The sequence below is a fragment of the Aspergillus brunneoviolaceus genome, assembly GCF_003184695.1.
Source record: "Aspergillus brunneoviolaceus CBS 621.78 unplaced genomic scaffold BO95scaffold_6, whole genome shotgun sequence".
NCBI lineage: Eukaryota > Fungi > Ascomycota > Eurotiomycetes > Eurotiales > Aspergillaceae > Aspergillus > Aspergillus brunneoviolaceus.
In genome coordinates this window covers 449,165-466,598 of record NW_020290736.1, presented here as the reverse complement: position 1 = coordinate 466,598, position 17,434 = coordinate 449,165, and the positions used below count along the sequence as shown (strand labels likewise).

Sequence of the window (17,434 nt, the reverse complement as noted above, 5' to 3'; positions counted from 1 at the left end):
GAATCCCACAGCTCTGAAGCCAATTGCTGAGCGATCTGACGCGCAGGGAAGAAGTTGCCATTGGATTTTCTGACACCCTGATCGCTGGGCGAGGTGCAACTGTTGTCCGGGACAGCTCAAGCTTTCCATTTACCCCCAGCACTCCGGCCGCATATCAACAGCATTTGTGCTCATTTCGATCGTCATCATGTCCTCGTGACTGCATGGCCTACCTACCATTGAGCTGATTATCGGTTGTTGATTTGTGACAACCAGACGCTCCGGGCTTAGCCCGCAAGTATCTGTTCAACAGAAGCCCAAACGCAGGCAGGTTGTATCGACTGGTCATCGCCCATTGCACTTGCTCGCTTCAATGCATCGCATACCGCTCTCCGAAGGGTCGCACGGTCTGCCCAGCACGTCCGGCGTGTTTGACCAGCCATGGCGTCCTCCGTACGCGCCTTCTTTTGACACCCACCCTGCGGACCAGCGGCGCACGTCGAGCGCACCTCAGCCTCCGCTCCACGCGCACCCGTATTCTGTCATGTCGAATCGGGAACTGCCGCAGCTTCCCCCCGATGGGCCATATGCCCGGCAAACCAGTCTACCTGGACCACCAACGCATACGCCCCCAGAGACGCACCCGCCTCCACCTCCTCCTCACCCGAATTTCCGCCCGCCGATCAACGGAGCGCCTCATGAGCCGCCACCTCATTCCGCACCCCCGGAGTATCGACCTCCAGTAGCACGAATGTCGTTCCCTCCCCCGGAGACGCCTGTGGCTGTCGGTGACCCTGCACCGCCCCCACAAACCCTACCACCAGCCCCGTATACTCCGCCGGTGCCCCTCTCACAGACACCTACACCTTACGATCCCGCCTACTTCCCGAATCAGGCATTCGGGATGCGCCATCGCAAGGCAGCTCGGGCTCAACAGGTAATTAAACGTCTTCTTCTCTTGGAACTGTGGCTGCTGAAGAATCGTGTCGACTGACTTCCGTAATGTCGCTATCCTTCAAGGCGTGTGATCAATGCCGAGCAAGAAAGGCCAAGTGCGATGAAGGTCGTCCGGCTTGCAGTCATTGCAAAGAAAATAACTTGATATGTGTTTATAAAGAAGTGCCCCCTCACAAGTCTGTGACCCGCCCTCCCCTCTGGTTCGTCTAGGTCTTGGTGATCGCATGCTGACCGCCTTTCAAGACAAGAAAGAGCGACCCAACAAATGATGGACCGTGTGCAACAGTTGGAAGATGCAGTGATAGAACATATAAGACGGGTGGTATCTATGCAAGTTGAGCAAGGGAACCAGCTCACGGCTATCTTGCAAGGTACCGGAATTTCAGACACGAAGATCATACAGGCTGCCGAAACGCAGAAACAGTCACTCAGCCGAATGTCGAAACCAGACATCGCCGATCTCCTCCAAAAGACCGAGACTAAAGACGAGACAATATCCAATTTCGTGAATCGGGAACTTGAGAAGGCTGCCGAAGGGGAACCACAGATGCTGGTAACCGGCGAGGATGGTGAACTTTCTATTCCCGTTGAGCATACGACGGCGGCCCACAAACTGCTCATGTGGCCGTCAATCAAAAGTCTTCTTTCCCCACGCGAGTATGATGAGGATTATGTGATGAGGCTTGAGGAAGAACGTGGTCTGATCCTTGTTTATGGGCGGGGTGAAGGCCATAACGACAGCGAGGACCTGACCGCATCACCTCCGCCGAACGGGCATCCTGCACGGGACCATACCTACCCAAATGATGCGGCTGCTGGTGGACCATGGGGCTCTGTACCTCATCAGAAAGGCACACCCATCAGAACCAGGCCAGATGCTCTGGATGAGAATGGGTACTTTACTACGGATGCCGCTACCGTTCGCTGTTATTACCAAAGCTACATGGACCACATACACAAACTCCACCCGTTCCTCAACCAGAATGAATTGGAAGAACGAATGGAAAGGTTCATTGCACGGTACTGCCCTCTGGCGAATGCAACCTCAGCGCCTATTCTCAACGGCAATGGCAATGGCCCGCGGAGCGCAAAGCGAAAGCGATCCTGCGAGACTCTACATGGTGCGGGCTGCGATGTCCCATCCCCCAGCTCCATTACGCCCGATGGCCTAAGCGGCCGTCGCGTCGAGAAGTCGTTGAAAAATGCAATCAGCCTTCTAGTTCTTGCACTTGGTAGCATCTGTGCAACAAAACCTCCCGTTCCTGGACCGGTTACTGATGTCCCTCTAAACTTTCGAGACGAGTGTATCCCAGGTCCAACCTCCCGAAACATGCTTTCACGGGCAGATTCCCTGTCAGCCGTGCCACCGCAAGGCAGCTTCTATTCTCAGGCGGATGGTCAATCCTTTTCTTCGATGGATGGTCGCAAGGCGTCCTCGGATCGCACAGGGCATGCGTTACATCCCCGGAAACCGCGCAACATAGACGTCATTCCCGGCCTGGCATTTTATGCCTATGCGACTCAGATCTTGGGAAGCTTACAAGGTGCCAATGGCCTCGATCACGTTCAAGCAGCCTTACTTGCAGGATTATATGCCGGACAACTGGCGCACCCTTTTCAGAGCCACGGGTGGATCTATCAAGCAGCAAGAGCTTGTCAGGTGCTTGTGCGGACGTAAGTTCCAGATTCTATACCTGTTATGTGCAGTTTATGTCTGACATAGTGAGGCAGAAAACGATATGAGCAGTATGTTGATGGACCCCTCAAAGACTCCATTGACTTCGCATATTGGACCTGTCTGCAACTGGAAAGGTATAGTCTGGGCCCGCTTCACACCGACAGGTCGTTCACCAAGCTAATCGCACCTCCGCGTAGTGATATTCTTGCGGAACTCGATCTTCCGGCTAGCGGGATATCCCGATCAGAAGGCCGAATTTCCTTGCCGAAAGGAAAATATACACTGACTTTACCGAACGAGATCTCTGCCCCGAGCACCATGATGATGTTCTTCTATTCCGCGCAGATTCACCTCAGAAAGGTTCTCAATCGCGTTCATACAGATCTGTACAAGGTTGAAAGTGAGTGAACTGCCCGCGTAAGTTCTTAATCATTCAGCTAACATCAACCCAAGGAAAGGGAGAATCGCGTTGGTCTTCCCATGTTCAAGAAATCCTGAGCATGAATTTGGAACTTTGGAGGAGCAGTCTGCCCGAAGTGATGCGCTGGAAAGACACGGATCCACCATCGAAAGACATCAATGTGGCCCGCATGCGTGCCAAATACTACGGGGCACGGTACATCATTCATCGGCCGCTTCTATTCCATGCTCTACATTTTGCCAACGACACCGGTAGCTCAGCATCCGTCGACTCTCCTACTGGATCAGCGATCTCGGGTTCGAGGTCACAACAAGTGTCCCCTTCCCTGACCCACAGCCAACGCGCCATTGGCATGGCACGTCTAGCCAGTGATGCCGGTCCAACCGCGCGGAGCGCTCCAACTCCGACCCCAGGGGGTGGGAACTGGGCGTCCTACGCATATCGCGATCTTCAACCCAAGATGCGGAGAGCGTGCAAGGTGTGCATCGACTCCGCCATGCTGAGCACCGAGGCCTTCGACGGAATTGATGGTCGTCCTGTTGTGACCAACATCTTCGGCACAGCTCACGCGTATGTTGCTGTTCTTGATCCCCTACGTGCTGACACATCGTACTGACCGATCTTTTGTTGGCTAGTCAATTTGGTAACATGTTGGTGTTGTCGGCTACGTATATGTCGAGTTTATCCGAGCTTGTCGATCGGAACGATTTGGAGCGACTCATGAAGCGAACTATCCGTTTCCTTCTCCAAAGTCGCGAAATCTCGCCTAGCTTGCGAGCTGATGCGAAGATTCTGAGCGAGATATACGAGAAGATTTTCGGGGATTCGATTGAAAGCTTCATCCAGGCGTGATACGCATATGGATCTTTCCTATGCCTTAGCCTGAGACCGAAGAGATTCATGCGAATGATTGTGCGATACTCCTGCCACCAGTTCTTTCCAACCACCCCTCATACTTCTTATACAACGCTTATTGATGATTTGTACCCAATTGGCAACTCCGGCCTAAGCGGGCCATTTTTTTTCCTGCTCAGTGTTCTGGGATATGTTGGTCATACACGAGGTCATGCCCAGTGGCTATATGTTACTCTTTGTGGATTGCTATCAAAAGCCTGTCTTTCACTAACTCAATGTATGTCTCATCGGTTGCCTTGAATCGATGCGGAGCAGGACAGCCACTTGCAATGCCCGTTATCATGTGTTGGTCATATTCGTTTTCTATTTCTTTTTCAGGAGTTGATCTGGGCCAAGGGCATAGGCCCTGCTTTTGGGAGTTGATGTGGCGTCGACTGTCTCGTGCTCGCGAGGTGAACAGTGAAATGGGAGGTATATCTGCTTTGCATTTTCAGCGCATCGAGGGTGAAGATCACGTATATTACAATGCTTGCGGTCTCTCTTTCATTATATTGCTCTTCCTTGGAGTTTGGTCGGGGTGGTCTTCCCCTGCATTGTTAATCTTCTGACCGAGGGGGGTCTGTTGAATGGCGACTGCCTTATCGTCTGTGGTGCGGTGCACCTCATGAATCTGTGTATGGGTACTTACTATACACTGAGTTTTCTCCATTGTTCTCTCTATTCTTCCTTTCCATTTTTCTTCTCCTTTTCTCGGCCCATTTCCTACTAAAGCTGTATATACACGAGCGACATCGACTCTATGCCGCCGAGGCCGAATGTAGCTAGACACATTGTTGTAAAGACTTGGGAGAGAGGCTAGATGGCGTGCGCATGCAAGTAGATAGCCAATACTTGCATTACAGTTGGATGTACTGTACTTATTGTACGGAGTACGCAGTAGGCAGTGACTTAGTGTAGGTAACTTACCTAGTTGAAGCAGCTCAGCTCAGGTGCAGAGCCGTCATTTCCGCCGGTGCACGTGCATCGATCGGTCGGGCCCAGCCTCGCCGTCTTACTGCCACGGACTCGGACTTGCATCGATCGATCCACCAACCATTCAATAGTCAGCTAAGTTAAACAACAGCACAACACAAACAGATTGACTGACAGCTCAGCTACGACGAGTATGTCCCCTGAGTTCCATCGTCATCAGCCTATCCTCATCCACATCCACTACCCAGGGGTTCTTTCACCCTCCCATCTGTTCAACTTCTCCAGTCTATGCTACCCGCATTCTGACACAGCTTCCCATCATCCATGATAATTACCCCACATTCCTTGAGCCTTCCTTCCCACGCACGCTTCCTTTCTTAATTATCATCATCATCATCATCTAAATCTACTAAATCGTGTCAAATTCATCTGCCCAGCATCAGCCATCCTTTCTGGGTCTAGCCCAGCCCGCTAAGGCCGATTACTGGTCCAGTGCCTTCGTGAGGTTTTGACTGTCAGCCCGCCAGCCGCCAGCCGCCAGCCAGCCAGCCAGCCAGCCAGCCAGCCCCAGGGTGTGGCTCTGGTGGTCTCCGCTTGCTTCCCCTTCCTTTCCCTCCCGGTTTCCAACCAGCAAAGATCCACGGTTCACTTGTTTACTTTTCTAGGTCCTCCTCCGGCTCCCGACCGGAGTCCCACACAACAACCACAATCACAACAACCACTTTACCGCTGCCGCCGATCTAACCACCACCTACCTACACCTAGGCTATATTCATCCACCAAGCACATTATTCATTCACCCCAGCCTCCTCATCCTTCAAGGTTCGCTTTTTCTCTTTCCTCTCTTTCGCATTCGTTCTTTCTCTCCCCTCTCCCACCGCCCGCCTCCTTCTCTTCCTTCCCTTCCAACCTCCCCCCCGTTCTTCTCCATCTTTGTTATCCCATCTATCACTTTTCAGCTTTTGGATTTTCTTTTGCGCACAATTCCACTAACCCCCCCCCCCCCCCCCTCCAGCGCCTTTCGTGGGTCAGAGACAATACCAATTTCATTGCTTTGGCTATCAACCTCCCCACGGGTTGAAAATTTCCCCCATGGTTGCCTGAGCTGTTAGAGCGTTTACTGCTCGCTGCTTATCATGTTCAAAGCCCTGATGGGCGGGGGCCGCTCATCCTCCGATGCCCGCAGCAGTTCGACTTCCAAAGGCAGTAGCCGCCGCCGCCGCACCGACTCGAGATCCTCCACAGTGAGCCGCAAATCATCACGGGGTGACGACCGTGATCGTGGCTTGGGTGATCTATCGACCTATCCGTCTTCCGGTAGCCGTAGCAGGCGGTATGCCGCCAGCGCGACCGGCGAATCCGTGGCTTCGAGCTATGCGACAGCAGACCAGGGCTTGCCCGCTGAATCCGATCGCATTGTAATTGAACGTACCCCGAAACGCAGTGACTCCGACTTCACTGACCGTCGCACTCGGGATCGGGACAATGGCGAGAGGGAGGACACATACTTCCGCAGGCGCGAGCGGGCAAGGTCTCCCAGTCGCGAGCGCGAGCGCATGCGACTGGAAAGGGATGAACGCAGGAGTGGGGTGATGTCGGGTGGTCGTGACAGTGATCGTGCAGAGCGTCGACAGACACAGTCGGGCGATAGTTACGCAACAGCGTTCGCTGAGGATCCACCTACGTCGCGATCAAGGAACGAATACGATATCTCCGATCTACCTCCCCACTCCGCACATTCTTATGACTCTATCCCAGGCACCTCGGTGTCGGGCCTCCCGAATGTGCCGGCATTCTACGACCCTCATGTGCAGCAGCAATTTCCCGACCAGTTCCCTACAACCTTCGCCGAACCGTACAGGCCGCCAAATCCTGCTGGAGAAGCTGCGGACTACTATGGCGATCAAGGCCAATCGGTCCAGGACCAACCCGGCGTTCGTCCGAAACCTCAGATGGTGATTCCGAGTAGCCAAGCGCATTTGATGACGGCTTCTTCGGTACCGAACCCGCCACCTGAGCCCAGTAGCTTGGGTCAGGTTGGCGCTGCGGCTTCGTACTATGATGACGATGCGGTTCCGGTTTCCTCGAATGCTCAGCAGGGCCCGACACAAAGCACATCGGTCCCGGCGACTAAGCCACCAAAACCACCCAAGCCATTCGTTCAGGTTGCCGAGGCATCGCCGCCAGCGGTCGTACCCGCCGCACCAGTGGCCACAGCTGAATTCTCAGAGCCAGTGTACACAGAGTCTCCTTCAACCTACGCTCCGCCAAATCCTCCGACTGCACACAACCCATCCCCTCCGCATGGAATGGGCGCAAGTGTTGGGGCGGCCGCAGCAGGAGCAGCAGCAGGTTACATGATGGGACACCATCATCATTCCTCGAGTGTCCATTCTTCTCAGTACACCATGCAGAATCACGAAGTGCTTTCCCAAACCGAGCTGGGTCACGGCGGTCTTGTGACATACTCCCCTCACCAGGAGGCAGCACTTCATGCAGCAGGAGTCGGGTACGCAGCAAGTCCTCTCCATCCGCATCATGCGGCTGTCTACCATGGTGCTCCGTTTCAATCTGGTGCCCTAGCCTTTCAACAACGTCAGCGCGGACCCTTGGAAAAAATCATCGATTTTTGGCGCGATACTGAAGCAGTGGGAATGTTCGAGGACTACACAGAGTCCATCGGTATCTGCAAATATTGTTTTGAGCCGGGCACATCATCTCGAGACGCACCCCGCAAGCATAACCACGGTTCTGGCCGCAGCCAGGGCGATCGTTATAGCACGGCCTCCCGCATCGATAAAGCAAGCCGCTATTCATCTTCCGACGATGAAGGGAGACGTCGCAAAAGGTCATCTGGAAGCTCATGGCTGCCTGGTTTGCTCGGAGGATATGCAGGCAGGTCGATCTTCAGCAACAAGGAATTCGACGAAAGTTATAGTATTCAAACAGGCCGAGTCGCGAGCTCACGGCATTCCTCTCACAGCAGTGAGGGCGCGGCAACCTCTGGCCGACGGAGTCAAACATCTCGTGGCGTGCATCGTCGGTCTAATCGCAGCAGATCCCGTGAACGGGCTGACCGTAGCTCTTGCTCGGACACGAGAACCAGCAAGTACGAGACTAGCCACGTTCGCTCGCGTTCAAGGTCTAGATCTTCGTCTCGGGCGCAGCGACACTCTTCCCTGAGAGATGCAGCGCTGGGTGCTGCTCTTGGCACGGCAACTCTGTCCCAGGTTGAGCCACGTCATGAGACTAGCACCCGAGTTACCTCGTCCAAGAACAAACAGCGAAAAACATCCTCGTCTGACGAATCTTTCGTTGACATTTCACGGCCAGCTCGAAAGTCCATGAGTAGTGGTCTCAGTTCCTTTTTCACAGCTTCATCTGAAAATCGGCAGAAGCAGAGGACCAAAAAACGCCGGGGATTGTTTTCCTTCAATAACTCGTCGTCATCCTCCTTGGACGCGGATCTTGCCTTCGGAAGTGGCTTCGCCAGGAAACCCAAGAACAAGTCCAACAGGCGGAGTCGGAAGGAGAGAGATGTGGACACAGCATTGCTCGGTTTGGGCGCAGCAGCAACAGCCTTGGCCGCTTCATCTCATAGAAGCAGTCGACGACGAGGAGAGATTCTTGCCGGCAAAAAATATCGATCGGGTCGGTCAGATTATGCGTCCTCTGCAACCAACGATGATGGATGGGAAGACTTAGATTCGGGCGACCAATCTTCTTCAAGCGTCAACTCCGCTCTCGCTTTTGGCGGCAGTGGGCTGTTCTCTAGCAGTGAATCTCAGCACTCGTCTGACTCCCAGACAAACAGGTGGACATGGGGATGGGGAAGCAAGAAGAAGACAAAGAAGAAGAAGAACAGGACAAGCCCCAGCCAATCTGAACACCGCTTGCCTTCCGGTGCGGCAGTAGCTGCCGGGCTCGGAACGGCTGCCCTCGCATCGACTTATCACCGAGACGCGAAGTCATCCAGCCATGGTGCCAATAGCGTTGCAAGTCTTCAACAGATGGCGCCAATGCCCATCAATGAATCCTCGCCTCACAACGACTTCGACACATCGTCAATGCCTCTCAATCAGCCACCCTTTGTTCGACCAGGGCCTATTCCCTTACAACAACCACAGCCTGTCACACCGGTTTCACAAGCTGTATACACCAGTCAAGGGGAGTCTATCCATGCGTATAGTGCACCAAGCGGACTGCCTGTCTTCGAGGAATCTATTATACCTCACGAAACAAGGTTCTATGACCGGAGGGGTGATGCTCGCGCCAACAGAATTCCAGAGTACGACAGGCAAAGCGAGATGGTGTCAAATGTTAGTCGCGCACACCGACGTAGCGACCCGTCACCTGTCTTCCCTACTGAAGCTCTCGAGGAAGCTCTCGTGTCCGGCGTGAAGCGTCGCTCCACAACCAAGGATCAGGCATCTGTGCAGTTCGACCTCACAGACGAACAGGCGGACAAAGAGCGACGTTCCACTCGACAGGAAGAAATGGGACGGGATGCAGGATATCAGAACGGGGTTCAGCTTGTTGATCGAGAGCAGGAATTAGCATCTTGGGAGTCTGAGCATCGAGCAAGCCGCCAAAGAGACCAGGATTATGATAGACGTGGAAGTGATGATGGGCACTCACATCACGACAGAGACCCAGTATCATGGGTTGGTGCAGCAGCAACAGGTGGTATAGGTGCTGCTGTTGCAGCGACAATGCTATCCGGTAGGGGCTCCTACGATGAAGCGTCTGAAGCCGCTAGCCAGCGGCGCCACGAGGAACGACGAGAGAAACGCAGGGCCGAAAGACGTCGGATCCCAGACTCGAGTTCGACAGCATCAAGCCTTCCATTGTCAGAAGAGTCGAAGCATACGGTGGAGGAACGTCCGCAAACAGAGCGTCGACAGGAAAGTGTCAAGACCCATGCATTCAAGGATCTTTATCGCAAAAAGCCAGTCTACGACAATTATGCGCAATTCTTTGCACCTGAGGAGCTTCGTTATAGCCCCGACACTTACAAGCGCCGGGAGCCCACCTCAATGCCGACTATCATCGAAGCGGAACCTGCGATTGAGTCTTTGCGTCTGACAGAAGAGGCCCATCCCGAGTATAGTGGTCTTCCATGGCCCGTGCCAGCACTGAAGCTTATTGAACCCACGCCTCCTCAAAGTCTCAATGGTTCTGTCAAAGGTGCCTCGTCACCGATAACATTGGTTCCTGCGCGCCCCCAAGCAAGCGAACATGCTGAGCGCCCGACAACTGGTTCCCGTGTGTCGTGGGGCAGACACGAGACTCATGAGTATGAGGTGCCCTCCACTTCCTCCGAGCTGTCTGCTGAGGACTTCCCTAGAGGAGAAGAACAAGACCGACGGGGTGAACCAAGCTTGGCGCAAGATGTTCACGACATTCCCGCAGACTTTCGGGATGTTCCACGTTCTGGCAGCATGCCGCATGTAAGTGGTGCCGACATAGAATTCGCAGCTGCCGTGGCTGCAGCTACCGCCGCCGCAGGCTTCGACCCCTCCCTTGTCACGGATGATCCAACCTACCATACGCGGACATCCGCCGCCCCTGAGGCTGGCACTGTCTTTGTCTCGCCATGGGATAATGCTGAACACCGGCACACAGAGCCTCACGGCTTTGTCGAAGGGGAAATCGAGACACCGGACGACGACGGCTATGGCAAGGAGATTGGAGAGTCGTCCGGTAGAGATCATTCTATTAGCCCGGAGCACGAACCCCCTAACACTATTATGAACAAAGATGCTCCGTCACGGATCTCAATTGCCCAAGAGGTAATTGAGCAACTCAGCCAAAGACAGGAACCAAAAGACACTTTGAGACGGGTGTTCGAGACGAGCGGTAGTAAACCTACTGTAATCCTCCGCGGTCCCCGCGATGAATTTGCCGCGCCTGTGGACGAGGTTCTTTCTATGCCTGGAGGATTTGACACAGGAGCGCCATTGACTCAAATGAAGACACCTAGTGACTGGAACAATGCGAATAAGGAAGATTCAAGATCCGTGGTCTCAGCGCCTGTTCTTGGAGACATCGATGCACCAACTAGACAAGAGAGGGAAGAGCAGAGTGAAAGCGATTCAGGGCGGAATGAAGATGACAGATCGTCACTTGCTGAAGCCGGCATTTCGGACAAAAGAAGGAAAAGACGCAAAAGACGTACCAAGCGTGATAGTGACCACTCTGAAAACACCGCTTCAGTCGCTTCCTCCCTGACTAGACTCGGAGACACTGCAGAGAAGTCCAGAAAAGCGGATGAAAAGGATAAGGAAAAACGGTCTGGAGGCTTTTTGAGTAACCTTTTTGGCTCGAGGGTTTCAGAGCCGATAGCTAGCAGAAGCTCATCTGCCGATAGGCGCTCCTCGCACGAAGTTCAATCCGAGGTTGGCCCCCGGCGTAAAGAGAAGTCTTCTCGGCGGCGCAGTTCTAGCCGAGCCGACTCGCTGGACAACGAGTCGGAGACCCGGAAGAGCAGAGACCTGGACGATCAGAGCTTGATCGGGCCCGATAAAGAAAACATTAACCTTGAGAATTATAAGTCCAGCAGGCAGCGAAGAGAGGGCAGACGGCGACAAAGATACGATGATGTTCTTGACTCTGGAAGGTTGAAAGAGTATGAGAAGGTATAGTGCCTGGCTGTCTTTCATTCCTTTTTTTCCCGTTCCGTTTTGAATGACCTTGAATAATCTTGCATGACCTGTAAACATGACTTTACCCTGAATATCCCCACATGTTGCTTTTGAAATGCTACAAATGACCCACGTACTAAGATCTCTCTTCTCGTCTTTTCCCCCGTACAGGAACCGAGCTTCTCTCAGGAAGACGATGAGCCACGGGCTTTTTTAAGAGACAGCCCTGAATTGCCAGGCCAGATAGACGAAAGCGGTTCGAATCATGGTGCTTCAGGGCTTGAGGCTTCTGCAATTACGGGCTTGGGACTTAATGTCTTGGATCAACGACTTAGAAGTCGCTCGGCGTCTCCGCCTGCATCAGAGAAGACATGTCAGCCGGCTCCGCTGTCCCAGAGTAGACCGACTTCCCCGGAGCTGAAGAAGGCCCAAGAGGCTCAAGAGGCTCAAGACGAGGAGTCAGGAGGAGGGTCTCGGCGGTCGTCTGTGCTGCGTACAGTTGATTCGCCCACCGCGGTTCCTCTGCATTTTCGCCGGCCTCCCACTTCTCCTCGAACAACTCGATCACCCTCACTCTCATCCGTGGCACCTTCCCCAAGCTCTCCCACCCAGGGCCGTCACCGCCGACCAGCTTCAACAGAGTTCAAAAACTCTCGGGAGATCCGACCTCTTTGGCTCGTAGAACGGCATAGTACCAGCAAAGCTGAGCCTCAACCCGACGAGGCCCTGCCGTCATTACCCTCAAGCAAGACAACATCAGCCAATGCGTCGGCCGAAGACCTCACGGCTCTCCCAGAAGAGAAGAACTGGGAAATGGTTGATTTGAGTCAATACATCCATGGACCACCACGACCCAGCGATCTGGACTTTTCTAATACCAAGAGCATGTCTGGTGACGATCATCACCGCGAACTTCTCGATTCACAACAAGGGACTCCCACAGCAAATTTTTTCAACCACGTTCTTCACTATCCTCCGTCTAAGAGAGATGCACTAAAGTACGAGTTCCATTCTCCCTCTGAGCTTCTACAGGATCTTAGCTCATACCCTGATCTTCCTCCATCTCCAACTTTGAACGAGCTGCCGTCGGCGGAGGGCTCTTCACTTGGCCTGAAGGACGAACATGGTACGGAAACTAAGCAAACCATGGCCCCCATCTTTAAAATGCGGCCTTCAACCCCAGAGGGCAAGCTTCTCCAACCCTCGGAGACCACTGACACGACGCCAACCCAAGAAACAATGGCCTTTCCGACGCAAGTGCACGCACCTAGTGATAATCTAAAATCTGCCGGAGTCGATGGTATGGCTGCTGCTTCTACAAGTAGCGCAGATGATAATATTGGCCATCTATATGCCGTGGAAGATGGAACAAGGCCAGAGACTCAAGGCCGACAGGTCACAGATGATTTCGCTAGCGAAACGACTCAGGCCGAAGGTCGCTTGGCCATTTCTGAAACACCCGATCCGATGCCGTTGCATACTGAGGAGAAACGATCAACTTCACTTTCTCAGGCAGATATGCCCACGGAACCAATGAGTCAAACTGACTCAGCGGTTGCAGCGGCGAAACGGTCATCTGAGTCAAGTCTTACCCAGGAAGATAAAATATCAGACTCAGGAGACCACCCCCGGGGTGATGTGGGACAGATGCACATGGAGATGCCTTCCGAGGAGCATGAACCTGAGACAGAGGGCTTCGATGCAGCAGCAAGAAATAGCACCAACGAAGCTAGTCGTCTTTGCCTGGACGATGGAAAGCTACGATGGGACGCCTTGAACTCTGAACCTCTATCGACTGTTAGTGAGGTCTTTCACCCGGAACCTGCAAATTTGACAACTGCTTCTCCGACTGCAACCATGCCGGAACCCGCTACTACTGACGTGGATTTTCAGGAGCCTGAGCCGGACAGTCCGGTCACAATTATAGCAGAGCGAACATCGGAAGACGTAACACAGGATGAACAGCCTCCTAAGCAACACGGTGAACAGCCAAGCGCCCAGGAAACCCCAGAACAAATTACCGAAGTGCCAGAGCCCCTGCAAACGAGTACAACCGATGCGGAAGGTGTCTCCGATCAAGCAACAGATGGAGTACAGTTGAAAGAAGTCACTGAGAAGCCGGTTGAGGAGTATTCCACGCCAGAGTCACTGCCCGAAAGCAAAAGCATTGGTGACGAGCAAGACGGTAAATTAGCCGACCAAGAAGTTATTCCCGGCGGTTCAAACCCGGCGACTGAGACAACGGCCGTGCCTGGCAACGAGGCTACTGAGGGACAGCTCGATGTCTCTAGTACTGAGAGTGCACCGCCGAAGCTGTCGAAGAAGAAGAACAAGAAGAAGAAAAAGCAGGGCAAAAGCACCGACTTGGATGCTCCTGAGCTCTCAACGCATCTTGAAGAGCCTACCCAGTCACTTGTACAGCACCCCCAAATGGAGAGTTTAAAATTAGCGGAGGCTGAGAAGGAGGTGGAGGTGCTCTCGCAAGATCCACTTTCACATGAGCAAGTCGGCTCAGGACATTCAACTGCAGCCGTAGAAGAGCCAGCCGGGTTGGCAACGGATGAAGGGCCACTGCCAGCTGAGGAATCTCTCCTTCCCGAACAGCTTCCGGCCGAAGTGGTAGACCCCAAGCCTGCGCATGGGCAAGCACGGGAAGCGGAAGGAATTACTCGATTGGAAGGTGACAGTTTTGCCGAAAGCTTCGAGCAGGGAAACTCTGCTGAGGCTCCTTTGTTGGACAGCGTCGCGAAACCTGAGTTGGAATCTTCCATCGACGTTGAAGAGATAACCCCGGATACTGTGGCTTCGGGCAAGAAGGCCAAGCGGGATAAAAAGAAGAAAAAAAAGAGCAAGGGCTCAGTCTCTATGACAGACAATGAGGGCCCAGCAACTATTGACATTACTGAGCCTTCCGTTGAGCCTGTTGCTGAGCCTGAGCCTGTCGTTGAGGCTATTCCTCAGCACACCACCGAGGCTATTCAAGAGTCTTCCGCTGAGCCCACTTCTGAGCCCGAGCCTTCCACTGGGCCTTCTACTGAGCCTGTTGCTGAGCCTACTCCCGAGCCTGTTGCTGAGGCTGTACCTGAGCCCACCACTGAGGCTGCCCATGAGCCTTCCGCTGAACCTATCGCTGAGCCCATCGCTGAGCCTTTCACTGGGTCTTCTACCGAGCCTACCGCTGAGTCTGCTTCTGAGTCTATCACTGAGCCCACTACTGAGCCTTCCGCAGAGCCTCCCACTCAGGCTGCCGCTGAACCCGCTGCTGAGCCTACTGCCGAGTCTGTTCAGGAAAATGATACGGAGAAGCTTGAATCCAGCAAGCAGGAGTCTACAATGGAGTCTGACGGACCATCTGATGGATATATTATGGTGGAGCATCCACAGGAGATTCCCGACTCCTCGGAGACAGGCACTGCAACTGTATCGGAGGCGCCTGCTTCATCGAGTGCCGTGGTCCATGAAGTAGCTGCAAGTAATACCGAATTCATGCAGCCGGGCTCGGAAGTTGAGGAAGAAGCCTCCCAAAAAGTGGACAAAGAGCCTGTCCCTGTTGTTGACGAAACAGTCGTGAGCGAAACTGAGCCCGTAGAGCCCAGCGCAACAGACGTACCAACGATAGAGGAGCCCGCAGCCCAGCCAGCAGAATCAGGAGTTGGCAAAGAATCTCAAAATCTTGGCGAGCCCCTCGAACCAGATGCGGAACCTGTCTTCGTCAAGGTTGATAGCACTCAAGAAGATGTCTTTGAAGACGCTGAGGAGTTTAGAAAGCCTGAAGCCGTGACCAGTGATGACAATGAGCGCTCTGCTCTAGATGATAAGGTCGATCAGATGGTGTCACCAGTAGCCGTGGAAGAGGTTCTGACGGACAAGCAATTAACTGAGCCAGATTTGTTTGGCAGTAAGCATGAAACGGAGCAAAAAAGGGACGAGAGTCTTGAGCGCCGTGCTCAGCATGACCTGACTGCCAAAGAGACCAACTTGGGCGCTTCTACCACCGAGCAGCTTCGCGACGACGTTCCTGTTCTCGTCGAGCAAGTCGATACACCTAAAACATCGATGGCAAATGATGCTCAAGGTGCCAGTACAGAAACCGAGACTCTGTCGCGCAAAGCGAGTAAAAAGAAGAAGAAGAACAAGCGCAAAAGTGCGACAGAGGCAACAGCAGAAGAACCCACCGTCGATGAACCCCAATTAGAACCCTCTAGTCAACTAGTGCTCGAGGCTGAAGTCGAGTCAAACACGGAGGCTAGACTTGAAGACATTGGGGAGCCAGATGCTACCGGCGAGGATTCATCGAGTGCTGAGCCATCCGGGCAAGATCCCCTTGAGAGCGCTAAGGGAGAAATTGTTGAAAGCCAAGAGACCCAAGAAGGTGCCCCAGAAGCTGTGACTGGTAGTTCGCCTGAGCGTCAAACAGACAACTGCGGCGAAATGAAGTTGGAGGCAAGTAGTGACGTGACCGAGGAAGATCAATCGAATAAGAAAGGGAAGAGCAAGAAGAAAAAGAAGAACCGGAAGTCTACAACTTTGACCGACTTTCAGCCCGAGCCCGAGCCCGAGCCCGAGCCTGAATCCGTGCCTGAAATCGATGCCACACAGGCTGCCGATGCGGGCTTTGCTACCGAACCCCTGCACCAAACAAGCGGTGAAATTTCACTTGACGGAGGCCAGGATTTGCACTCAAAGAGCTTGGAGACTCCTTCCGATAACGTGACAGTGGACGCCATAGTCCCGGACACAGAGCTCAACTCCACGAATCGTCCGGTGGAGGAAGGTGTTGAAGCCAATGATGACACAACACATATCTCCAACCAAGAACAATCGGCAGACAAGGATGCTCCTGCATATACGGGAGGTGCTCCAGCTGTTACGGAAGCTCCCGTCGAATCCTCCGAGGTCATTTCTGCACCAAATGAGAGCGCCCCCGCTTCCACTGAAGAGCCTGCCTTCACCGAAGAGGTCCCGGCTGTGATGGAGGCCCCTGTGGAGACTCCAGAGACCGTCCCTGTGTTGACTGAAGAGATTTCTGCTCAGCCCGAAGAACGTTCCACAAATTATGAGGACTTTCCAGCTCGTACGAAGGATGAACTTGCCGCGACGACTCCACATAGCAAGCAAGAAGAGCAGGTTGTGAGCGAGGAATCGAACACAATAACTGCACGTCAGAAATACCAAGCACCTGAAGAGCCTCCGATGACTTCCGCGCAAAAGAAGAAAGCCAAGAAAGAAAAGAAGAAGCTACAGAAGCAGAAGGCTAAGTCATTGGATGGCACTTCTCTGTCTGAGCCCGGAACGCCCAAGACCTCTGAGAGCCCCCGAGATACGGAATTCTCAGCTACTGAAGAAATTACAACTCCTCTAGATCCTTCAAGGCTGGAGATTACTCTGGGTGACAATAATGAGGAACAGGAGTCTGCCAAAGAATACACTCAAGATACCGCCACAGATGAGGCAGCAGCAGTAGCAAAGGAGGTAAACATGGCCGAAAACTCCGAAGCGATGCCTGGAGCCAGAGACTTGAGCAGAAATACATCAGCCGAGCCTCAGACTCTTACCAAACCAGCCGACGAGCAAGCCGGAGATGAAGTTTCTCCTGTTGCTGAGATGAAGTTCTCACCAGAAATATTGGCAACTGCCGAGGCACTTCCAGTTGAGGGGCAAGAAGATGCTCATGCCGACAAGGGAGATGTGGGGAACGGAAACGAGACGTCTGATGCACTGGATACTTTAGGGTCTAGCGTCGAAGATCCGGAGGGTCTCACTGATACACGTATAGACCCTGAACAACAGAATCCAGACCCCGCTGAACAACCGCAAGAACAGCCCGAGGCCGTTGTCTTTCCTGCCTTGGATCCTGTGACCCATCACGAAGAGCCAAAATTCGAGCTTGCTGCAGATCAGGAAAAAGACGACGCAGTAGTAGCAGGA

At 53.5% G+C, this 17,434-nt stretch overlaps 2 protein-coding genes across 2 annotated transcripts; both read left to right on the top strand.

The window, feature by feature from the left end:
* The first annotated feature begins 241 nt into the window (after positions 1–241).
* On the top strand, positions 242–4,026 carry clcA (putative C6 finger domain protein). The gene is made up of 6 exons (XM_025581202.1): positions 242–916; positions 1,000–1,112; positions 1,180–2,610; positions 2,668–3,014; positions 3,068–3,605; positions 3,671–4,026. The coding sequence occupies exons 1-6, from the start codon at positions 353–355 to the stop codon at positions 3,885–3,887; spliced, it is 3,210 nt and encodes a 1,069-aa protein (XP_025446641.1). The 5' UTR covers positions 242–352; the 3' UTR covers positions 3,888–4,026.
* Positions 4,027–5,998: 1,972 nt separating this feature from the next.
* Positions 5,999–11,506, top strand: BO95DRAFT_449857 (uncharacterized protein; the record flags this gene model as incomplete). Its single annotated transcript, XM_025587973.1, has 1 exon — positions 5,999–11,506. One exon carries the CDS (start codon positions 5,999–6,001, stop codon positions 11,504–11,506), a length of 5,508 nt encoding a protein of 1,835 aa, XP_025446640.1.
* Between the last annotated feature and the right edge of the window lie 5,928 nt (positions 11,507–17,434).